The sequence below is a fragment of the Pipistrellus hanaki genome (genome assembly GCF_964339955.1).
Source record: "Pipistrellus hanaki genome assembly, chromosome: 2".
In the NCBI taxonomy this organism is placed as follows: domain Eukaryota; kingdom Metazoa; phylum Chordata; class Mammalia; order Chiroptera; family Vespertilionidae; genus Pipistrellus; species Pipistrellus hanaki.
Genome location: NC_140504.1, coordinates 133402076 through 133427866, shown reverse-complemented (window position 1 = coordinate 133427866; position 25791 = coordinate 133402076). Strand labels below are relative to the sequence as shown.

The 25791-nt window shown below is 38.2% G+C and overlaps 1 protein-coding gene across 5 annotated transcripts in view; it reads left to right on the top strand.

Annotated features, from left to right (window-relative positions):
- Positions 1-25791, top strand: part of CCDC18 (coiled-coil domain containing 18) — a 150181-nt gene that overhangs the window by 93709 nt on the left and 30681 nt on the right. For all 5 annotated transcript variants that reach the window (XM_084873374.1, XM_084873375.1, XM_084873373.1 and 2 more), the window contains 6 exons: positions 5535-5651; positions 7120-7263; positions 8803-9006; positions 14262-14399; positions 20576-20776; positions 24888-25355. In XM_084873374.1, coding sequence (XP_084729500.1) covers positions 5535-5651; positions 7120-7263; positions 8803-9006; positions 14262-14399; positions 20576-20776; positions 24888-25355 — 1272 coding nt within the window. The remainder of the gene's footprint in view (positions 1-5534; positions 5652-7119; positions 7264-8802; positions 9007-14261; positions 14400-20575; positions 20777-24887; positions 25356-25791) is intronic.

Here is a 25791-nt window from a genome sequence, read left to right as displayed (position 1 = left end):
GCTTAATTTCTGACTGGTCCTTTTCCTTTTTTTTTTTTTTTTTTTTTTTGTATTCTCACTAAGATCCTTAAAGATCTCACTAAATCCCATGGAGGTTTATAAAAGATTCTTGAGTAATCTTATAACTGTGTTTTGAACTCTATATCCAGTAGTTTGCTTTCTTCCATTTTTTTATTTTCTTTGTCTCCACATTTTGGCTGCTTCCCTGTGTTTGTGTCTATGTATTGGGTAGCTGCTAAGTCTCTTTGAGTTGATAGAGTGGCCTTGTGTAGTAGGTGTTCTATAGGGCCCAGTGGCACAGGCTCCCCAATCACCTGAGGTAGACAATCTAGGTGCACCCCTTGTGGGCTGTGTGTACAATCTTGTTATAGTTGAGCCTTGATTGCTATTGGTATCAGTGGGAGGAACTGACTTCCAGGCCAATTGGTCCAGCTGTGACTACAATGGAAGAATTGCTGTGCAGGAGATACCCTTATGGGGCAGGTTTTGCTTCAGTGGAGCTTTGGTGCTCACTGGGTCTTCCCCTTGAATGTGTCACTTATGGATGTGAAGAGTTATAATCTGGTATGGTCTCACACTGACCACTGGGTATACTGGCTCTTGGATCTCCAAGGAAGTGCAAAGTCAGTCACTAGCTGGGGCCACCCAGCAGGAGCTACAGAGAGATCTGCAAATTTCTCCTCTTTGTGTGGTGTTTGGGAGTGCCCAGACAAGACCCAGCTGTGAAGCAAGGAAGGCTGCTGCTGCCAGTCTTGGGCCTTCTTTTGATAGCTTTGGGGCTTCCAGACCCAGCTGCTGCCTGTTTGACAAGTTTTAGGCTGAGAAAGGATAGGACATTGATATGCAGAGGCTGCTGACCACAGCTTGGATAGGCTTGTATATTGGGTGAGGCGGGTCTCAGGGAATCACCAGGGCAGCACAAACAACAATGCCTGCCAGTCAGCCCTGCACCAGAGAGGTCCCAGCGCAGGAACAATGACCAAAGCAAGCACCTCTGTCTGAAAGAAAGCTGCCCTTGCGTTCCTGCCTCAGTGCCACTCAGTCCAGCTCTCCCTGTATGTGTCTGGGTCCTCCAGAATCTAATCTGAAACTGGAGTTCAGAGCAAGTGGGAGATTGTATCTTGCTTCTGATTAAAAAAGCAGTGCACCCAGGTGCCGGACCAGCCCATTCCGCACCTCCTACCTGTCTCAATGTGCTTTCTTCTTTATCTCTTTGGTTGTAGTACTTCCACTTAGCCAGCTTTCTCTCGGTTCTGGGTGATATTTCTATCTTTTAGTTGTAATTTTTATGTGGTTCTAAGAGTCAGCAAGTACAGGTGTTTACCTTTGCCATCATCTTGGTTCTCTCCTATATATTGTATTTTAGGAGTTCTATAGTTTTTGCATTTTACATTTTGGTCTGTGGTCCATTTTGTGTTAATTTTTGTGTAGTATGTAATGTCTGTGTCTAGATTTTTTTTTTAATCCTTTTCTTGGTGTGTGTGTGCTGAAACCTGGGATATTTTCTTTTTCATTGAATTTTAGAGATAATGAATGGGAGAGGTAGAGACAGACACACAGAGAAAAATATCTTTGTGAGAAAGAAACATCAGTTGGTTGTCTCCCACAAGCTGGCCTGCAATCAAGGCATGTGATCTTGTTTTAACCACCGAGTAAACCAGCCAAGGCCTTTTTTTTTAGGAAGTGTGTGTGTGTGTGTGTGTGTGTGTGTGTGTGTGTGTGTGTGAAAGAGAGAGAGAGAGAGAAAGAGAGAGAGAGAAACATCAGTGTGAGAGAGAAACATTAATCGATTGCCTCCTGTGTGTGCCCTGACGGGGAATCAAACTTGAGAGCTTTTGGTATGTACGAGTCCATGCGCCAACCAACTGTGAGTCAATTGGCCAGACTAGATTTTTTTTTTTTTTTTTTTTTTTTACGTGTGGACATCCACTTAATCCAGCACCATTTGTTGAAAGGACTGTCTTTTTTTCCATTGTATTTCCTTTGTTCCTTTGTTAAAGATCAATTGACTATATTTATGTGGACTTGTTTCTGGGCTCTCTATTCTGTTTTGTTGATCTATTCACACTGTCTTGATTCATGTACCTTAAAGTTGGGTTTTAAGTCTTAAAATTGAGTCATGTAAGTCCTCCAACTTCATTATTCTCTTTTATTGATGGGGACTTGATCTCGAAACCCGAGCGTGTCGCCGCCACCAGGGGTCAAACTGGTGACCCGCTGGTACACGGGACAGAAGTCAACCCATGGCGCCACACCGGCCCCATTATTCTCTTTTAATATTGTGTTGGCTATTCTTGGTCTTTTGCCTCTTTATATAATCTTTAGAATCGGTTTATTGATATTCACAAAATAACCTGCTAAGATTTTTATTGAGATTTCCTTGAATTTGTAGATCAATTTGTGAAGAACTGACATCTTGACAATATTGAGTCCTCTTATGCATGAGCATTGACTCTCCATTTATTTAATTCATTGATTTTTTATATTGGAGTTTTGTAGTTTTCTTTATATGGATTTTATAGATTTAGTTAGATTTATACCTAATCATTTATTTTTTTGTGGGGATGCTAATGTAGATTATATTGTGTGGGTTTTCCTGTGTGAAATAACCCCTTTATTTTATTTTTATTTTTTATTGCTTAAAGTATTATAAAGTTTAGTATATATGTATCCTTTTTTTTTCTTCATTGACCTTCCCCCAGCCTCCCCTACCTCCAGTACCTTGCATCCATTGGCCATGCTTTTATGCATTCATACAAATCCTCTGGTTGACCCCTTACCTCCCTCCACCCCCAACCTTCCCCAGCCTTCCCTCTGTAGTTTGACAGTCTATTCTATGCTGCTCTATCTCTGTATCTGTTTTTGTTAATCAGTTTGTATTGTGTTTTTAATTTCAAATTTCTCTTGTTCATTGATGATATATAGGACAACAATTAGCTTTTGTTCCCTAACTCCTGCTATAATTGCTTATTAGTTCCAGAAAATTTTTGTCGTATCTTTTGGATTTTTCTACTTAGATGATTATATTCTCTACAAAAAGAATCAAAGTTTTGTGTCTTCCTTAGCAATATTCTAGTACAATGTTGAAAAGACTGGTCAGAGGGAATAATTTTGCCTTGTATTTTATCTTAGTGAGAAAACTTGAGTTTTTCTCACCATCAAGTACGATATTAGATATTTGGTTTTCTGTAGATTTTTTAAAATCAAGTTGAGGAATTACCCTCTATTCCTAGTTTACCAAAAGTTTTTATGATTGGGTGTTGGATTTTGTCAAATACTTCTTCTTTAGCATGTTGATATGATAGATTACATTATTTGATTTTCCTATGTTGAACTAGCTTTTGATACATAGAATAAGTCACACTTATTGTGTTACATAATTTTTCTTATACTTTGATGGGTATGATTTGGTAATATTTTGTTGAGAATTTTTACAATTAGGTTCATGAAAGATGTTGGTCTGTAGTTTTCTTTCCTAATAATGTCTTTGTCTTATTTAGTACTAGAGGCCTAATGCATGAAAATTTATGCACTGGAGGGGCCGTCCCTCAGCCCGGCCTGCCCCCTCTCACAGTCCAGGAGCCCTCGGGCAGGAGGCGACCTGGTGGCCAGGGAAAGGCAATACCCCATCACAACTCTGCTGCTGCCACTGCCAGCAGCACAAGCCTCAGCTGGCCCTGATTACCTGAGCCTCAGGCCTGCCATACGAGATTTGCCGGCCTTGAGTGGCTGGGGGGCTCCAGAGGCAGGTGCTCAGAGTGGCTGAGGGGACCGGGAGCCACCATTTTGTGGCTGTGGGTGCTGCCATCTTTGAGGGTGGGGCAGTCAATTAGTATATTCCCTCCTTATTGCTGTGGGTTCCACCATCTTTGCGACAGCGTGAGGGTCAATTAGCATATTCCTTCTCTATTAGATAGGATTAGGGTAATGCTGGCCTCACAGAATGAATTAGGAAGTTTTTCCTCTTCTATCTTCTGAATGAGATTGTAGAGGATTATTATAATTTTTTCTTCCTTGTATGTATGATAGAATTCACCAATAAACCCATCTGGGTTTGGTACTTTGTTTTGGAAAGTTATTACTAGTAATTATTGATTCAATGTCTTTAATAACTATAGACTTACTTTGATTGTCTATTTTTGTGTGAGTTTTGGCAGATTGCATCTTTCAAGTAATTCATCATTTTCATCTAGTTTAATTAAATTATGACCAGAAGGTTGTTCATAGTATTCCTTTATTCTTTTTAAAAAATATATATATTTTATTGATTTTGTACAGAGAGGAAGGGAGAGAGATAGTTAGAAACATCGATGAGTGAGAGTCATCGATCAGCTGCCTCTTGCACAACCCTACTGGGGATATGCCCGCAACCAAGATACATGCCCTTGACCGGAATTGAACCCGGGACCTTTCAGTCCCTGAGCCGATGCTCTATCCATTGTGCCAAACCGGTTTCAGCTTCTTTATTCTTTTTATGTCCATGATATTTAGAATAATGTCCCCATTTTTATTTCTTTTTAAATATATTTTTATTGATTTTAGAGAGGAAGGGAGAGGGAGAGAGTGATAGAAACATCAAGGATGAAAGAGAATCATCTATTAGCTGCTTCCTGCACCCCCCACATTGAGTATTAAGCCTGCAACTTAGGCATATGCCCTAACCAGGAATTGAACTGTGGCCTCCTGGTTCATATATGCTCAACCATTGATACATGCTAGTTGGGTCCCATTTTCATTTATGATATTAGCAATTTATGTGCTTCTTTTGTTTCCTAGTTAACTTGGCTAGATGCTTATCAGTTTTATTGATATCTTTTCAAAGAACCAGCTTTTGGTTTTGTTGAATTTTCTCTATTGATTACCTAATTTTAATTGCCTTCATTTCTGCTCTAATTATTATTATTTCTTTTCTTCTATTAGGATTTAATTTGCTCTTATTTTTCTAGTTTCCAAAGGTGGAAGGTTAGACTATTGTTTTTAGATCTTCTTAAAAAAAATGATTTCAGAGAGAGGATAGGAGAGGGAGAGAGAGAGAAATATCAGTGAGAGAGAATCATTGATTGGTTGCCTCCTCTACTGGGGATCGAACCCAAAACCCAGGCATGTGCCCTGACAGAATCAAACCATGATGTCCTGGTTCATAGGTCAAAGCTCAAACACTGAGGCACATTGGCTGGGCTCTTTTCTAATATAGTATATACATATAGTGCTATAAATTTTCCTCTAAGCATTGTTTTGCTGCATTTCACAAATTTTGTTATGTTATATTTAGCAGCTTTTATCTAACATGAAATGAAATCTGAATCATTTTGTCATTTATGACATAATTTTTCTTTAAGTTTCTATAATATACATGGGGCTCAAGATCCAGTATTAGTAAGCAATTATTCTTTTTATTCTTTTTAATAATTTATTTGAGATGAGTTTGTTTCAATTATTCCCACTATAAATGACTCTAAAAACACATTCTACGCACACAATTTTTCACATCAGAATAAAATTAAATGACAGTTTAATTTTATTTTCCTATTTAGGTTACACATTTGGATATGACTATACGTGAGCACAGAGGAGAAATGGAACAGAAAATTATTAAATTAGAGGGGACTCTGGAGAAATCAGAATTAGAACTTAAAGAATGTAATAAACAGGTAAATTATAAAAATTACATATTTTAAATTGTTTTAAAAATAACTACTTTCTGTAAGCATTATTTATATAGCATGGCTTTTTAATAGAATATATATTAAAATTCTAAGTAATTTTATTTTTTATTTGTTTATTTTTATTTTTTAATGTATTTTATTGATTTTTTACAGAGAGGAAGGGTTATTAATTTTTTATAGATAGAGAGTTAGAAACATCAGTGAGAGGAAACATTGATCAGCGGCCTTCTGCACACTCCCCACTGGGTATGTGTCTGCAGCCAAGGTACATGCCCTTGACTGGAATCGAACCTGGGACACTTAAGTCCGCAGGCCAACCCTCTATCCACTGAACCAAACCGGTTAGGGCTATTTTTTATTTTTAAAAATATATTTTTCTTGATTTCAGAGAGGAAGGGAGAGAGATAGAAACATCAATGATGAGAGAGAATCATTGATCGGCTGCCTCCTGCATGCCCTCTACTGGGGATAGAGCCTGCAACCCAGGCATGTGCCCTTGACCAGAACCAAACCCAGGACCTTTCAGTCAGCAGACTGACACTCTATCCATTGAGCCAAACTGGCTAGGGCTAAAAATACTATAGAATTTTAATCACCTTGTACATGCTACTTTATGTATTTTTTTTCTCCTCTTAATATCTCCCCCTTGCTTTTTGGGGTATAATTGACAAAAATTGCATATATTTAGGGTGTGCATTGTGATATTTGATATACATTGCAAAATAATTACCACAATCAAGCTAATTACTTACAGATTTTTGGGTTTGTTTTTTGTTTTGTTTTGTTTTGTTTTTATTTTGGTGACAACGCTTAAGATCTGTTCCCTTAGTAAATACATAATTACTATCTGTAGTCAAGATGCTATACATTAGATCACCAGAAATTATTCATCTTACATAACTGAAAACGTGTACCCTATGACTCACATTGCAACATTTCCCCCACTGTGATTACTCTCTCAATGTTATTTTGAATATAGTTTTTCTTGGATCATTTTGTCCACATACTTATTATAATGTGTGCATGTCTGAATATGTATAAAATATCTCTGGAAGGATTTGGGAGGATTTTGTTAACTGGCTGTGGCTAAAGAAGGAACACAATGGGAAGGGGACTTTTACACTAACTATATATTTTTCCTTTTGCACACATTGCCTATAAAATTATTTGTAACACCATGTAATATTTGTTTTAATTTGTACCCTAATTTTCTTTTCTTATACAAATATGATTGAGACCTTAATCTCTTTTAGCATATTTTAGTTATACATATAAGCATCTTATTAGGCATAAGAATTTTGTTGTGTATGTCTAAGTTATGGTTGTCTTAAAAACACATTTATATTTTCCTGTTTTAAATATATGTGTTTAAAGCTTGATTTAGTTGATTGTAGTTATGATTAAAGAATTACTTTTCTTTAGTTACATTATTATTGTTCTGTTTAAAATTCAGATAGAAAGTTTGAATGAAAAATTGCAAAATGCCAAAGAACAGCTCCGAGAAAAAGAATTTGTAACACTACAAAATGAACAGGAGATCAATCAACTGAAAAAAGAAACTGAACGAACACAACAAAAGATGAAAGAAATGGAAAGTGTAAGCAAGTTATTTTTTTTCCTAAGGAATATGTATTATCTGAAGAGCAAAATAAATCTTTATGTTTTAAACTGTTAGGTTTTAGTATACAGAAACTGTGTCATAAATATTTTTACGCTAATTATTTGGTCCCAATACCTATTAGTTTCTTTCATTAAGTCTTTTATTCTTATGTTCTAATGAATTGCCAGATGAAGTATCATCAGTTTGCATATGTGTTAAGTCATGCACCATTTCACCCAATAGCTTTTTAAAAACTGAAGTTGCACCCGGCCAGTGTTCCTCAGTGGTTGAGTGTTGACCCATGAACCAGGAGGTCATGGTTCCATTCTCAGTCAAGGCGCATATCAGGATTGCAGGCTCAATCCCCAGTAGGGAGTGTGCAGGAGGCAGCTGAACAATGATTCTCTCTTATCTTTGATGTTTCTATTTCTCTCTTCCTCTCTGAAATCAATAAAAATGTAAATAAATGAATAAAAATTGAAATTGCTTCTAAGAGCACTTGTGAATGTAACTTTCTCCTGTTTTCAAATACTATACTCAACTTTAAAACTTTGAATTTCACTCTTTACTGTGTTTGACTCATTGATTCTCATTGATTATCTGTCTTCTCCAGTAGAATATGAACTCCATAAGAATGAACACTTTGTCTCCTTTGTTCACTCTCCTATCAGCACTTAGAACAGCACATAACACATAGTAAGCATGAATAAATATTAGTTGAAATACATACATAAGTCAAGCAGGGTTTCTGAGAACAAGTTTGGGCCCCTGTGGGGGGAAAATTATTACTAGCCCAGCTATTTTGTGTTCCCTAACAAGGATGGGTAAAAAATGTTTTACATGAGATTTACATCGACATACAACAGAGTTGGGCCCTGGGCCCCCATTCCAGACATCAGCATCCTAGTGATTTGTGCAGGTTTCTTTTCTTCTTATCAACCCGAAGGTCAGTTGTCATTCCCTATCCTCTAACCAAGCTAATTTAGAACTCACTTACTTTTCACTGGTTTTTATTTTCTTTCTAAGAAACAAACTTTACTAGGGTCTTAACTGAATAATGTAAAAGTATTTTAGAGAGAGTAGCAGTCTCAGTGACACACTTTACTTTTACAGGGAATAAGGTAATGGCTCTAATCCAGCTGTGTGAATTAATGTTGGGTTATATTATTTGTGCCAATATATTCTCCATCTCTGACATGAATAATCAAATATTAAGTTCTTTTTTCTCTTTATGTTATTATGTATTCTGTCATGTTATATTTATAATGATAAAGGATTATAGAGCTGGCATACAAAGTCATACAAAATATACCCGTCATTCCCAGATTTATTACAGTACTTTTGTCAGTTTCTTGTTATTAAAAATAAAAACTTATTCTGAATATCAATCTCACAGTAAATGATATTCATTGTATGTTAAATTTTACAGACATTTGGTGGAAGGGGTGAAGTCACTTATTAAAAGAGAAATAAAAATAAAAAGTAGGTTATTTGTATCATTTCATTTTGAACTTAAATATATCCTGTGTATTTCAGGATATGAAAGAGCAGGAACAGTACATTGCAACTCAGTATAAGGAAACCATAGATTTGGAGCAAGAATTGAGGCTAACCCGGGAGCAGTTGCAGAATTCTCGTACAGAATTGGTAGATGCTCGTCACCAACAAATCCAAGCACAGAGAGAAATAGAAAAGCTCTCCACAGAACTGGAGGAAATAAAGCAACTCTCTAAAGAGAAGGTAATCCCTATTTTTAATAGTTTTACCTTATTGAAAATATTAATATTTTACCATTTACTTTTTTTAACTAATACAGTTCTTGCAAAAGTTAGTATTGCACAACAATGTGAATTTACCTGATGCTACTGAAATGTACACTTAATTATAGTTCCTAAATATTTGAAGGGTGTTTCCCTCTGTATTTCCTCCCAGAGCAATTTCTAAGCCATATTTAGAGAGTTTCTCTTAAAAACTTCTACTTTCTTTTAAACAGCAACCAACTTGGTTGCCTTTCAGAAAAACAAGGAGGAGAAAAGCATGTTGTTCAATACTGCAATGCATACATCTCAAGTAAAAGTAACTCTTTTTACTTATGGTGTCTCATTAATGAGATTTAATGCTGGAATAATAATGTTTAGTTTAAATTTGTAAATAGTAGAGGAAGAGATTTAAACTTTTTTCCTTTTTATTAGCTTAAATTTTACTTTTAAACAGCCCTCTCTTTGGCTAGTGCTTATTTGTTTTCATTTCTTCTTGGTTCTTCTTCATTTCCTCTTCCGTCTTACTCATATTGTCAAATTTGTCTTCCATTTTTTTTAGCCATCTTATGATCATTCTGAATTCTTGCTCTGATAGGTTGCTTGCCTCTAACTCATTTACTTCCTTTTCTGGTGATGCCTGCTTTTCTTACATATGCAGGCTGTTTCTTTGTCTCCCCATGATGTCTCTTTTCAGAGTGTCTGGTTATGTAGTTCTCTCTTTCCCTATCTCCGCGAAATCTGATCTTTTCACCGTGCACCGTGCAGTAGAGCTATCCTTTGAGTCCAAGTGTTCACACGGCCTGAGACCAGTGTTCTGGAGCTCACAGTTGCTCTGTGGTGGCTCCGCTGTGGGTGTTCAGGCCTCTGACAAGATCCACTCTTCCTTTAAAGATGGTGAGATTTCCCCATCCACGCCCGTATGTAGCTACTGGAGGGGACTCAGCCCCGCTGTGGGTGCTTCCCTGTCAGGGACACCCTGATCAGCAGACCCCCACTTTCTTTTTTTTTGAATATATTTTATTGATTTTATATAGAGAGGAATTGAGAGGGATAGAGAGTACAACTGCCTCTTGCACACCCCCTACTGGAGATGTGGCCGCAACCAAGGTACGTGCCCCTGACCGGAATTGAACCCGGGACCTTTCAGTCCGCAGGCCGATGCTCTATCCACTGAGCCAAACCAATTTGGGCCAGACCCCCACTTTCTCCTGGAATTCGCCTGTCTCTTAGCTTGCTAATAAACACTTCCAGCGCGACCCTCATCTGCTCTCTCTTTCTGCTTCGGGACAAGGCTCAGAACCTGGCCATATAGTCTTGCGCCATTTTGTCTCCTCTCGATTTCTTCCACTAGTGCTTATTTGTATATGTGTGCAAATTTTACTTTGGACTTTGTTAGAACCAAATGCTCATAAAATATTGGTTTATTATATAAATGAGTTTATACGAGACATTGATTATGTTGTGAAAAGCTAACTTATTAAGTAATTAAAGTATGCATCTTTATTGAAAAAGTAAAGTAAGCAAACATACATTTGACCTATGAAGTACAGATGGTGCCCCATCCCCCAGCCTATCTGAAGAGCAGTCTGTCTGAGGCATTATGTATGTAACCTTTCTCTGCTCCCTTTTTGAATCAACCATTTGCTCTGTCCTTGGCAGGGGAGATAAGGGTAGTAATCTAGCCTTTGGCACATGTGTCAAACACAAGGCCCGCGGGCCAAATCCAGCCCGCCAGGCCTTGCAATGTGGCCCGCACTGCGCTGTCATCACTGCACTCCGCTGTCAGTTTATGACATTGTCAGTTTATGACTGTTCGGTAAACCATTCGGCCCGCGATTTAGGCTGGATTTTAGATTTTGGCCCCTTCTCTGATTGAGTTCGACACCCCTAGTTTAGAGTTCCCTGAGATTTTATGATCCTTTTACAACTCTTGCAAACAGTTAACTTTATAATTCATTTCTTTCTTTCAAAACTTCTTTTTTCCTTCTCATCATATACATAACCTTTACAAATTTCATACTTTCCAATTAACCTTCAAACCTTCTTTCTATGTCCTTCAAAATGCATAACCATGCCTTAGACCTTCTGTTAAGTATTTTTACTCTAATATTCTTTCTTTCTGTCATTAACCTTCAGCAACTTGTATATTTAGACCCTTTTTCTCCTTTTCCTTTCAAATGTATGTCCTGCCTTCTATTATTAAAACTGTACAATATTTAAACCTTAATTTTCCAATGATAATTAAAAGTAAATATCCAGCATTTTTTAGATTGACATTTATCAACACACTGTTTGTAATTATTTTTAAAAGACATTAATTAAATTTAAACTGGTTTTTATATTAAAAATTTAGCCTCCTACACTTGGGTTTTGGGTTCTATCCCCAGTAGGGGATGTGCAGGAGGCAGCCAATCAATGATTCTCTTTTATCATTGATGTTTCTGTCTCTCCCTCTCCTCTCTGAAATCAATAAAAAAAATATTTTAAAAAAATATGTCCTAAGGTGAGGATTAATAACAATAAAAAAATGTTTAAAATGATAAATTTTATGTTATTTAAAAGAAATAAAGTGTTATACTTAGCATAGCTTTTAGATAGATAGATAGGTAGATAGATAGATAGATAGATAGATAGATATTTCAGACAGGAAGGGAGAGGGAGAGAGAGATGGAAACATCAGTAATGAGAAAGAATCATTGATCAATTGCTTCCCACACATCCCTTACTGGGGATTGAGCCCACAATCTGAGCATGTGCCCTTGACCAGAAAGAAACCCAGGACCCTTTCTGTCCGCAGGCCAATGCTCTATCCTCGGAGCCAAACCAGCTAGGGCAGCATACCTTTTTAATGTAGTTAGGAAGTTCCTCAGAACTGAGTTTTGGCCAATCTAATTAGTTTTTAATTAAGTGAGTTATTAAAGCACTTTTAGACTTTCAAGTGAGTTCAAGCTAACACTTTTTTTTAAGATTTTTTTTTTTTTAGAGAGAGAGAGAAAGGGAGAGGGACAGAGAAAGAGAGAGAAACATTGATGTGAGAGCAGAACTTTAATTGACTGCCTCCTTCTCACCCGGGTCAAGCTCACAAACCGGTTTGGCTCAGTGGATAGAGCGTCGGCCTGTGGACTGAAAGGCCCCGGGTTCAATTCCGGTCAAGGGCATGTACCTTGGTTGCAGGCACATCTCCAGTAGGGGGTGTGCAAGAGGCAGTTGTACTCTCTATCTCTCTCAATTCCTCTCTATATAAAATCAATAAAATATATTCAAAAAAAAAGAAAGTTGCAGGCACATCCCCAGTAGGGGGTGTGCAGGAGGCAGCTGATCGATGATTCTCTCTCATCGATGTCTCTAACTCTCTATCCCTCTCAATTCCTCTCTATATAAAATCAATAAAATATATTTTTAAAAAATAAGCATATTTCAAAACAAAATACAAAAAGAGTTTTCCTTTTACACAAATATTTCATCATTCTTCATAATCTACACTAATAAATGAGAAACATGCAAATTGACCATCACTTCACTACAGCCATCAGCTAATCAGGAGAAAGTATGCAAATTAGATGGTGTTGGCCATGGAGCTGGAGTGAGCAGGCAGCTTGAGTTTCCCCTGGTGATGGAGAAAGCCAAGCTTCCCACCTGCCCTTGCTGGCCCTGGCCTCCGCTCAAGGAGGTCCTGGGGGAGGGGGGGGGTTGGAAGAAAAAGAAGAGAGGGAGGGAGGGAGGAAGAAAGGGTGGGGACTTGAGTCACCATGGGTGTGTGGCCAGCCTGCAAACAGCCATCAGCCCCTCACCCAGGCTGGCCAGGCACCCCAGTGGGGAACCCTACCCTGAAGGAGGTGTGGCCAGCCTGAAAACAGCCCTCAGCCCCTCACCCAGGCTGGCCACACCCCCATGGCCCAATCCCTGTAAACGGGCAGTCAAACATCCCTCAAGGGGTCCCAGATTGGAGAGGGTGCAGCCTGGGCTGAAGGACACCCCCCACATGTATGAATTTCTTGTACCAAGCCTCTAGTGTATAATAAAATTACATATTACAGTCACAAGCACAGCTAGCATAAATAGATTTAGATAATTACACAACTGACTCTTTTTTTTTATATATTTTATTGATTTTGTACAGAGAGGAAGGGAGAGAGATAGAGAGTTAGAAACATCGATGAGAGAGAGTCATCGATCAGCTGCCTCTTGCACACTCCCTACTGGGGATATGCCCGCAACCAAGGTACATGCCCTTGACCGGAATCGAACCCGGGACGCCTCAGTCCCCAAGCCGACGCTCTATCCATTGAGCCAAACTGGTCTCGGCCACAACTGACTCTTTTTAAAAAATATATAATAAATTTTTATTGTTCAGATTATTACAGGTGTTCCTCTTCTTTCCCCCCTCCCCCCCATAGCTCCCCTCCACCTGATTCCCTACCTCATCCCATGCCCTTACCCCCTGCAACTATCTTCAACCATAGGTGTAAGATTTTTGTTACTTCCTCTTCTTAAAGAATACCCTTCAGCATTTCATGTAATCCTGGTTTGGTGGTGATGAACTCCTTTAGCTTTTTCTTGTCTGTGAAGCTCTTTATATGACCTTCAATTCTGAATGATAGCTTTGCTGGGTAGTGTAATCTTGGTTGTAGGTTCTTGCTGTTCATCACTTTGAATATTTCTTGCCACTCCCTTCTGGCCTGCATATACACAACTGACTCTTGATAAGCAAATAGCACTTCTGGTAAACAAAATTGCATGGGCATACTTATTTTTGCCCTAGCCGATTTGGCTCAGTGGATAGAGCATTGACCCTTGGACTGAAGGGTCCTATAATAGGTTTGATTGGATTGTGGGCTCGGTCACCAGTATGGGGTGTGCAGGAGGCAGCCAATCAGTGATTCTCTCTGATCATTGATATTTCTATCTCTCTTTCCTTCTCCCTTCCTCTCTGAAATCAATATAAATATATAGAGGACTATTTTCTGCCCAAGTTCAGCTTACTGTGGTTATTAGTTTGTTTTACAGAAAGCATTGATTAGTGCACTTATAATAATGAATAATATACTAATGTACTCCCATTAGTAGTCTTTTAAATGTATAGATTTTAAAGTCTACCATTTAATAAGTTAACTTAGCATATGCGTGTTTATAATGTTAAAGATTAAAGTACTTCCATAAATGCACCAGATTGGCTCAGCTATAGTAACTAGATAAACAAATTATATAGCCTTTACTTAATATGTCATTTTTAAGGAAGCTCATGGAAACCATTTAGCTGAAGAATTGGGGGCCTGTCAAGTACGTGAAGCTCATTTAGAAGCAAGAATGCAAGCAGAAATCAAGAAATTATCAGTAGAACTAGAATCTCTCAAAGAAGCTTACCATATGGAGGTAAAGAAAAATTTAATTTGTTTCATTACTCCCTGCTGAAGTGGGTTGACCTATCTGGACCTAGCTCTTAAATGTTCATAATAGAATAATATGCTGTGGTTTTATTTCTGATAGCTTAAACATATAACTTTTACTTCATATCCAGTGAGCTGTATGCTGTAGGGTTAAGAGATTGAATTCTTGAGTTAGGTACCTGATTATGAATCGCAGCTCATCACTTAGCACTTATGTCACCTTGGGCAATTAATACATCAATCTAAAATGGATTAAAAAAATAGCATCTATCTCATAGAGCTCTATAGAGGATTAAATTAATTAATATAATTAAAGTTCTTAAAACCAAAGTATGGTTCATCATCATCATCATTATTGGTTTTTATTTTAAAATTTATTTTATTGATTTTGTACAGAGAGGAAGAGAGAGAGCTAGAGAGCTAGAAACATCAATGAGAGAGAGTCATCCATCAGCTGCCTCTTGCACACCCCCTACTGAGGATATGCCCACAACCAAGGTACATGCCCTTGACCAGAATCGAACCTGGGTCCCTTCAGTCCCCAAGCCGATGCTCTATCCATTGAGCCAAACCGGTTTTGGCCATTATTGGTTATAAGATAGCACTTACCAAAACTAACTGGTGTTTTAAAAATCCAATATAAGCACTTTAATGTGATGTGAATCTATACTGCTTTGTAATTTCCAGCATTTGTTCTGATATTAAGTTAGATAGAGTGGCAATACCAGAACTAGATACTTTGCTTTTTATCTGTTAGTATGTTTAAGCCTTTATAAAAATAGGCAATATTATCAATTAGAAGAGTGTTTATCTTTTTAAAAACTACATCTGAAGATGTTATCTAAAATGTATGTGCAAGAGCTAAACAAAATACTTAATGAAGTTCTAATAAAGCATTTTTCTAATGGCAAGACTTGCAAATATATTTATATTAAACACTTTTCAAAGGAGTTTGGTGGAGAAGCAAAATGGCAGTGTAGGCAAATGCCTGTACATGCTGCCTCCCACAACCACATCAAAATTACAATTAAAATACAGACCAACTACCATCCAGAACCACGAGAAAGCTGGCTGAGTGGAAGTATACAATAGAGAGGTAAAGAAGAAAGCACACTGAGACTGGTAGGAGGTGCAGAGGTGCGGAAAGGGCTGATCTGGCACCCATGTGTTCCGCTTTTTTAATCAGGAGGGAGTTCACCTCTGCAGAGGGTGCCCAGAGGTACTAGGAGTCCCAGCCCCACACCAGATGCCTAACCCAGGATCCCAAAGCTGGGAAAAGAAGTCCCTACAGGCATTAAGAGCTATAGACAGTAAAAACCAGTACAGATTGCGGCTGAGTGACACACAGGCTGCTGGAAACCCAGCTGCTCCTCTTAAAAGGCTGGCACCATGAACTGAACTTATAAGCTCTCACTTCCTCTGAGCACCAGTACCAGGTGTAAGAAGGTGATCCCCCAAATTAAGGGGTCCTGGTAGAACAAAAAACATACTCGGGAGCCAGGCAGCAAAGCAAATATCTTTACTTCTACATAGAAGGATGCGTAGCACATGGTCTGGAAGCACATGCACACCAAGCAAGTGGTCTGCTTGGCTTTAGAATCCCCGACACACGTGACCTGTCCCTCACTCTTGATTGGATCTCAGGTACACAGTCTTTTGTGATTGGCTAATTCAAAGGGAGGGGCTGGCCTTTGCAGTTTCAAGATGGTGGCCCCCAGGGAGTGCAAGTCATGTGGCCAACATGGTGGCTGTCTAAACTGTTCTCTGGCAGAAAAGGTGACTTGCTTATTCTCACATGGGCAAAGCTCTGGGGGACCCAGACACATAGTAGGAGAAACTGGACTGTCTGGCATTGGGGCAGGAACTGGGGGGCAGATTCCTTCCAGACGGAGGTGCATGCAGTGGAAATTGTCCCCCTGCGGGGACCTCCCAGGCTGACTGGCAGCCATTGCTGTTTGCTCTGCCCTGGTGATTCCCTAAGACCCTGCCTCACCTAATTTACAACCCACCCAAGCTGTGGGCAGTAGCCTTTGCATATGAATGGCCTGTCCTTTCTCATCCTAAAACCTAGTCAATAAGCTGCAACTGGGTCAGGGAGCCATAATGTTATCAATCAAAGGTCTAAGACCCAGCACCAGCACCAGCCTGCCTTGCTTCACAACTGGGCCTCATTTGGTCACTCCCAACTTGATACAAAGAAGAGGAATCTTCAGATCTCTCTGTAGTTCCTCCTAGGTGACCCCAGACAATGGCTGACTTTGCACCTCCTTGGAGATCCAAGAGCCAGTGAACCCAGCAATCAGTGTGAGACCATACCAGATTATAACTCTTCACATCCATAAGTGACACACTCCAGGGGCAGACTCAGCACCAAAGCTACATGAAGCAAGACCTGTCCCATAAGAGTGTCTCCTGCATAGCAGCTCTTCCATTGTAGTTGCAGCTAGACACCAAGGCCAATTGGCCTGTAGGTCAGTTCCTCCCAGTGACACCAACAGCAATCAAGGCTCAACAACAACAAGATTATGCACACAACTCACAAGGGGTGCACCTAGATTGTCCACCTCAAGTGATTGGGGAGGATGAGCCACTGGGCCCTATAGGACACCTACTACAACTCAAGGAGACTTATCAGCTACCCAATACATAGAAACTAACACAGGGAAGCAGCCAAAACGCAGAGACAAAGAAACATGTCTCAAATAAAAAAATGGAAGAAAGAAAACTACTGGATATAGAATTCAAAACACAGTTATAAGGTTACTCAAGAATCTTCTAGACACCTCTGAGGAACTTAGTGAGAATGCCAAAAAATAGAAAAGGACCAATCAGAAATTAAGCATACACTGACTGAAATAAAAAATAATATACAGCTATTCAACAGTAGACTAAGAGCAGTGGTTGGCAAACTCATTAGTCAACAGAGCCAAATATCAACAGTACAATGATTGAAATTTCTTTTGAGAGCCAAAAACCAACTCTGGGCATGGGCCATGAAGTTTCAGTCGCACTGTACCTGCGTTCCCACACGTGGTATTTTGTAGAAGAGCTACACTCAGGGAGCCAGATAGCTGCATGTGGCTCATGAGCCATAGTTTACCGACCACTGGACTAGAGAATCAAATCAATGATTTGAAATATGAGGAAGAAGAAAAAAAAAAAAAAACCAACCAGAAGAGCAAAAAGATAAAATAATCCAAAAATATGAAGATAGTGTAAGGAGCCTCTAGGACAACTTTAAGTGTACAACATCTGACTTATGGGGGTGCCAGAAGAAGAGAGAGCACAAGATATTGAAAACCTATTTGAAGAAATAATGACAGAAAATTTCCCCTACCTGGTAAAAGAAATAGACTTACAACTCCAGGAAGCACAGAGAACCCCAAACAAGAGGAATCCAAAGAGGACCACACCAAGACACATCATAATTAAAATGCGAAGAGCAAAAGACAAAGAGACAATATTAAAAGCAGCAAGAGAAAAACAGTTAATAACCTACAAGGGAGCACCCATATGGTTGTCAACTGATTTCTCAACAGAAACTATGCAGGCCAGACAAGAGTGACAAGAAATATTCAAAGTGATGAATAGCAAGAATCTACAACCAAGATTACTCTACCCAGCAAAGTTATCATTCAGAATTGAAGGGCAGATAAAGAGCTTCACAGATAAGAAAAAGCTAAAAGAGTTCATCACCATCAAACCAGTATTATATGAAATGCTGAAAGGTATTATTTAAAAAGAAGAAAAAAGTAAAGAAAAAAATTATGAACAACAAATACATATCTATCAACAAGTGAATCTAAAAATCAAGTGAATTAAAAATCTGAGGAACAGAATAAACGGGTGAATATAATAGAATCAGGGGCAAAGAAAGGGAATCGATTGATAATTATCAGGGGGAAAGGAGTGTGGGGGTGCAGGAAGAGACTGGACTAAAATCATACACCTATGGATGAGGACAATGGGGGGGAGATAAAGGCAGAGGGTGGGGTGGGAACCGGGTGGAAGGGAGCTATGGGGGGAAAAAGAAGAAGCAATTGTAATCTGAGCAATAAAGATTATTAAATTAAAAAATAATTATTACAAAACTAATTTTTATAAAAATATTTGTTGGCATTTAATATATATACATACATATATATATATATATATATATATATATATTTTTTTTTTTTTTTTACTGATTTCAAAGAGGAAGAGCATCTGCAGGCTGATGCTTTATCCATTGAGTCAAATCAGCGACGTTGCAAAACTAATTTTGTTATGGCCCTGCCTATGTGGCTCAGTGGTTGGGCATTGACCCACATACGACCGTGGATGTCACGGTTAGATTCTGGGTCAGAGCACATGCCTTGGTTGCAGGCTCATCGCCAGTAGTGGGTGTGCAGGAGGCAGCCAAGCAATACTTCCCTCTCATCATTTATGTTTCTTTCTCAGAGACTCTCCTTCCATTCTGAAATCAATAAAAATACATGTTTTAAAAACTTATTTTTTTTATGAAAGTGAGATTTTAAAAAACTTTTTTACTGTGGAAATTTTAAATATTCAAAAGTAGAGAGAATTGTATAAATCCTACCATCTTTATTGTTCAACTTTAATAATTAACAACTCTTGGCTTGGCCAATTTGATTTCATAGATAAGAATATTGACCATTTATTTCATCTAAAAGGGAATACTTTTGAGAATGAAAGGGATGCTGTTACTAACCAAGACACCAAGGCATAAAACCCAGAGAGACCTAGGCAAACTGGGAAGTATGTTGGTTACTACCGTGTTTCCCCGAAAATAAGACCTACTTACAGGTTTTCTTCTGAGTGAAATATAAGGCATCCCCCTGAAAATAAGGGCCCCCTAGGCTCTGTCTCAGAATGAAAATTAATTTACCGTAAACTGGTCGGTAGGGCCACCCCGACTGGCGGCTACCAACCAGTGACGTTTCGCGGAGTCCTGACGTCACTGCTGTGTGGAGGCGGAGCGGAGGTCGGAGTAAGCGGTGAGCGCGGGGCAGGAGAGAGGAGACATGAAGACATTTCTTCACGAAAGAAAAATAGTTCAGATAATGATTCCCGCAGGAATGACGGCCTATCTCCAGACTCTTGATATTGCAATAAACAAGCCATTCAAAGGCAGTTTGTGCATGGAAATTAATGACTACATTGAAAATAGAATGGAGAGAAATCAGCATGGAAACTTTGTGAAGCCTAAACTGCAAGAAGTTGTGACTTGGGTGAAGAATTCATGGGAGAAAATCACTGACAGTTGCATTGCAAATGCACTGCGAGCAGGCTACCTTGACAAGAAGTACTCATTTAAAGACAGTGCTATTGCTAAACATGAGAGATTTGGTCCACTGATTCTGAAAGAAATGGAGTCACAAGAAATTCACCAGGAAATTCAGGAATTGGATTATGATGATGTTCCAGAAGATGATGACATGATTGTCATTGAATAAATGAGTAAATTCTTGATACTGTAGGATTCACAGTTTGTCTGGTTTGTGTTGACAACTACCGTACTACCGTACCGTATACAGGTAATAAATTTCCTTTATTTTCATTTAACAATAAATGTGTACCGTATTCTTCTTCATGGAAAAATAAGACATCCCCTGAAAATAAGAGCTAGTGCATCTTTGGGAGCAAAAATTAATTTAAGACACTGTCTTATTTTCGGGGAAACGGTATATCTTCAATCTCACTTCCCTTCCCCTCCCACATATCAGCTGTTGTTTGGATGCAAATCCCAGATATCATTGTTTCATCAGTAAACATTTCAATAACTATCTCTAAAAAATAAGGGTTATTTTTTAAAATTATAACTATAATATCAATATCACACCCAAAAATTGACAGTAATTCCTTAATATTATCAACTACCTAGTCATTGTTCAGATTTCCCCAATTGTCACAAAAATGTCTTTATGGTGATGTGTTCAAATCAGGGTCTAAAACTAGTTCATTTTATTTGGTTCTTAAGTAAATTTAAGATTATAGTTCCTTCTCTCTTTTTCTTGGAGTATATTATCTGTTGAGAAAACAGATATTTTTATTTAAGAACAATTTACTTTCATTTCGGTGGAAGTGAAAAGTATTAGAATGTTATTGAAACCAACACCATCTTATTTTCTTCTTTTCCTTTTCAATGTTGGGGCTATATAGATGATTTCACATCAAGAGAACCATGCAAAGTGGAAGCTTTCTGCTGATTCTCAGAAGACTTCTGTTCAGCAACTAAATGAACAGTTAGAGAAGGCAAAATTAGAATTAGAAGAAGCTCAGGACACTGTAAGCAGTTTGCATCAACAAGTGCAAGACCGGAATGAAGTAATTGAAGCTACAAATGAAGCGTTGCTTATTAAAGTAAGTAAACATATAAAAGTGTATAAAGCATATGTTGCTATAGGAATGGCAAACCTGTAGAAAAATTTTTCTTGTTAAATCCTCACTTGAGGATATTTTTGCCATCGATTTTTTAAAGAGAATGGAACGAAGAGAGAAAGACAGAGAAAGCATCATGTCCTTAAGGAGGAATTGAAGCCAAGACACTTCAGTTTGCAGGCTGATGCTCTAACCATTTAGCAACCTTGCTGGGGCTAGAAAAAAATTATTTTGGAAAAATTTTTATAAAAGTTCATTTGATGACATGCCTGGAAGCAAGACCCCAACAGGCTGAGGAAAAATGCTTTTCAGAATGCCATTCTGCAGTTTTTACTTGACTTGAGTATATATGTCATTTTTTCAAATAGCCTATTTCTGTTTATTTACCCTGCTGATCTTGGCAGTTTATTCTGGAATTTGGAATTAATATTAGTATTGATGCATAGAGATAAAAATTTTAATGTTAGTTCAAAACTGCCAATGTGTATGATTAACATGGTCAGTTTTTTAAGACATTAAAAAAAGAATAATCTAATTATAGTTATAAAAATAAATCATTTTATAGCAAAATGAAAATTATTGAAAAGCCAAAAATTAATTAAATAATACCTTAGAGATATTTCTAGTTACTAAGCTAAGCATGTAAATCTCTTATATAATACTAGGGGCCCAGTGCATGAATTCGTGCACCCTGAAAAGAACTGTGGGCCGTGAGGCTGTGGTGGGCAAAGGAGCGGATCTTGGCCCACCCTCCGTGCCCCTGCCTGGCCCTCCTGCCACGGCCCCCAGTCCCTTCTGCCTACTTGCTGATGGTGCTGGCCCCACTCACACCTGCTGACAGCACGGAGCTATTGGGGCTGACACCAGCAGTGGGTGCAAGTGGCAGCTGCTACCCCAGTTGTCCCTCAGGAGCAGGAGCAGGAGGAGAAGCCCTCAGGGGCAATCGGGCCTGGCAGCCGCTGCTTGCACCTGCTGATGACGCTGAGCGATCAGGACCAGCGCCAGGTGATCAGGTGCAAGTGGAGGCTCCAGTGCCGGCAGCAGGTGCGAATGGGGTTGGCACCGGCAGTGGTTGCAAGCACCAGGTGGGACTGCAGCATGCCAGAGCAAAGTATTTTCAGTAACCACCAGAGGCTCACCCCGATGACAGCAACCAGTGCCCACCTTGGTCTTGCGCCCCCGCTCACCTGCTACACCATCCCACCGCAGCCGACACCCACTGTGTTCTACACTCTGCCACCTGCTGCAGACGCCCACCATGTTCTGAACATACCTCCCCATGGTCAGCGCACATCATAGCAACCAGTTTTTCGGTTGTCCAGTTGTTCTGCCTTTAGTCTTTTTGCATATTAGCCTTTTATTATATAGGATGCCTTGATATTCACATTACTAGAAGAGAGCTGAATAGACATTTTAAAATTAAGTTTCAGTTGAACACTCTTTCTGGATTTTTTAAAGTATGTTTTTATTGATTTTTAGAGAGGAAGGGAGAAGGATAGAGATAGAAACATCAATGAGAAGCATTGATTGGCTGCCTCCTGCAAGCCCCCTATTGGGGACTGAGCCTACAACTCTGACTGGGAATCAAACTGGTGAATTCTTGTATTATGAGTTGATGTTCAGCCATTGAGCCACACCAGCCGGGCTCTTTCTGCTTTTATTGAAACATTAATATATCTAATATTCTGAGGATTAATAACAGTTATACAAAATTATAAAACTTCATTGGGTAAAATTGACTAAAAATTGAAGATTCATTCTGCATTATGTATTCCTTGTTACAGTAGTTATTTCTGCTCATTTATTAGATATTACCAATGAGATAAATACAATTAGATTGCATTTATTTATTATTCAGAAGTTCTTTAAATTCAACTACTTTAAAAATTACCAAAATACTGGGTAAATATCAGCAATTCTAAAATTAACTGTACATATAGAGATCTTAGAACGTGTACCATAATTAGCAAATATTACCAGTTGTTTTCTCTTATTATTTTTTTGTTAATCCTCATATGAGGATATTTTTTCCATTGCTTTTCAGAGAGAGTGGTAGGGAGGGAGGAAGGGGGAGAGAGAAAGAAAAACATGGGTGTGAGAGAGACACATTGACTGGTTCCCTCCAAACCCCAACCAGGGCTGGAGAAACCTGCAAGCAAGGTACATGCTCTTGACTGGGAATTAAACTGTGACCCTTTGGTGCGCAGGCCAACACTCTAAACACTTAGACACACAGACCAGGGCAAATTCCTTTATTTTCTGACACTACCTCTCAAAGTCAGTGTCAACTTGCTCATAGGAGAGAAAGAAGTAAGAAGAGTTAATAGGAGAGTAAAAGCTGGCATAACTGTAACAATTAGAAGTAGCTACCCCAGGTGGGGCTGGGAGAGTGGGGTGGGGGTGGGGTGCAAAACAGGATATATCTGTAATATTATCAACAATAAAAAATATATTTAAGAAAATAATATAAAAATTAAAAATAAAGAAGTAGCCCTAAGTAATTGAAAGCAATTCCATTAGTAGCAGCATTAAATACAGAGAACAGAAAGAGAAAAGAGAAGAGTGTTTAACACAATCTTTCCATCTTACTTTTTAAAAAATATATATACTTTTATTGATTTCAGAGAGGAAAGAAGAGGGAGAGAGAGAGAGAAACATCAATGATGAGAGAGAATCATGGTGGATCGGCTGCCTCCTTGAGGTCCCTTACTAGGGATTGAGCCCACAACCCAGGCATGTGCCCTTGACCGGAATCAAACCCAGAACCTTTCAATCCGCAGGCTGATGCTCTGTCCACTGAGCCAAACTGGCTAGGGCAAAAGTGCCTAGTTTTTGAGGGCAACTGGAGTGAGAGCAAAGCTAAAACCATTTTCTGAGAACCCTAAAGGTATCATTATATTATGGCACATTACAATAACGATTACAACAGGGACCTTTTTTAAGTCTTCAGAAAAAGTTGAATGATGGTCAATGTATTCAGTACGCTACATTTTATTATAAAAGTCAGGTGTCAAACTCTAACTTAAGTGGAATCCTACTTTGTGAGATACTGCATTTCTCAATTATGGCAGGATGCACACAAGAGGTTTTTAAAAAAAACAAAACAAAACAAAAAAAACTTCCCACAAAGCCATCTATGTATCAACTCTATAGCTACTTTATTAATTGTAATGATAAGAATATGCTATAAAAAATTTAGCACACCAGCCACTTACAAAGTTTTTCTAGATGAAGTAGTATAAAGATATCAAAGAACTGATATATATACGTTTTGTAAAGCACACTGTGATAATGACAGTTATAAGCACAGTATTTTTTAAAAAAATAGAAAGTATCAAATTAAAAATAGCTGATTTAGAAATTTATCTCTTATGGATACCCATAAGAAAAAGAATGTATTTGAACAGAAGACTATTACACATATCATTTAAGTTTTAAAACGAAAATGTATTTTCTTCACTGTCTCTAGGTTTTATGATTTCTCAAAGTATGCAGCCTCATTCTTAGGATCCCAAAATTGGGTCAAAAGACCTAAATGTAGGACATGGAAAAATAATAAAAATGAAAAATTTATTTAATAAGGATTCATTTATCAAATATTAGTAATCATTTTCTTAAAGGTTTTTCTCTGAAAATTTTCTACCATAATAAAGCTTTCTTATAATGAGGATATATAAAGCAGAATAGCTAATATACATTTATTTCCTATTAGAAATTCTGAAGGGAGTATGAGATATATATATATATATATATTAGATGAACAAAAGATTGTGTCTTTACACTTTTGCGGAGAAATTTTTAGATGAAGATTTTAGTCTTGACTAGAGAATGATATTGTCATTAACACTAAGCAGACAAAAATTATTTAAGGAAAATCTAGTTTTTATGAAATTCCTTAGTGTAGTTTAAGCATATTTCAAGTGAACTTATGTAATTGTCCAAAAGGGTTGAAAGAGAGCTGGGGAAACCCTGTTAAGTTGTTATAAAAGGGATTTTTATACTGAGATGAAGGTTGACTTAGATGACTTCTAAGAGTCTGTGATTTTATTTAACAAAGGGTATTGAGCACCTCCTTTGTACAATATTTCAATAGGAATCAGAATTAACCAGATTACAAGCCAAAATTTCTGGAAATGAAAAGTCAGAAGATATCAAGTTTCGGCCAGCCTCCTTCACATCTCCAGTAGGAAATATGCCTGGCATTCAAGATCCAGATTCTACTAAACATGCTCACACAACTTTTCTCAAGTGTAGAAAACTACGTCGCTCCATTAGTGCCAGTGACCTTAGTTTCAACACTCATAGTGATGAAGATATTTCTGCAGAATTACTAAAGGACTTAAAAAAGATGCAATTAGGACAACCTTCAACATTAGAAGAAAGCCAGAAGGATCTGACTTACACCCAGTCTGACTCATTTAAAACTCTCACATATGACCTAGAAGATGACAGTTCTGAAAATAATGACTTCAATACTCTTAGTGGAATGCTAAGATACATAAACAAAGAAGTGAGACTATTTAAAAAGTCTTCAATGCAAACAGGTGCTGGTTTAACTCAGGTATGTATCTTATACATTAGAAGTTATAATGATTTGTCTCCATTGAATATCGTTTTATTACTTGTAGAAAATCTATATTTTTAAATGAAGCATGCCATTAGATGATGTACACAAATATTCAAAGTACAAAAAATTCACTGTAAGTTTGGAATACTTTTACAACTGAAAAGTGGAGTTAAAAATTCCGCTTTGAAAAGTAATTTTTAAAAAATAGCCTATATTTTTTTTTAAATAAATCTTTATTGTTCAGATTATTATATTACAGCTGTTCCTCTTTATTCCCCCCTTAGCTCCCCTCCACCTCGTTCCCACCCCACCTCATACCCTTACTCACCCCCTCCCCGTCCTCGTCCATAGGTGTAAGATTTTTATCCAATCTCTTCCCACACACCCCCCTGCACTCCCTGAGAATTGTAATTGTCAGTCCACTTTCTTT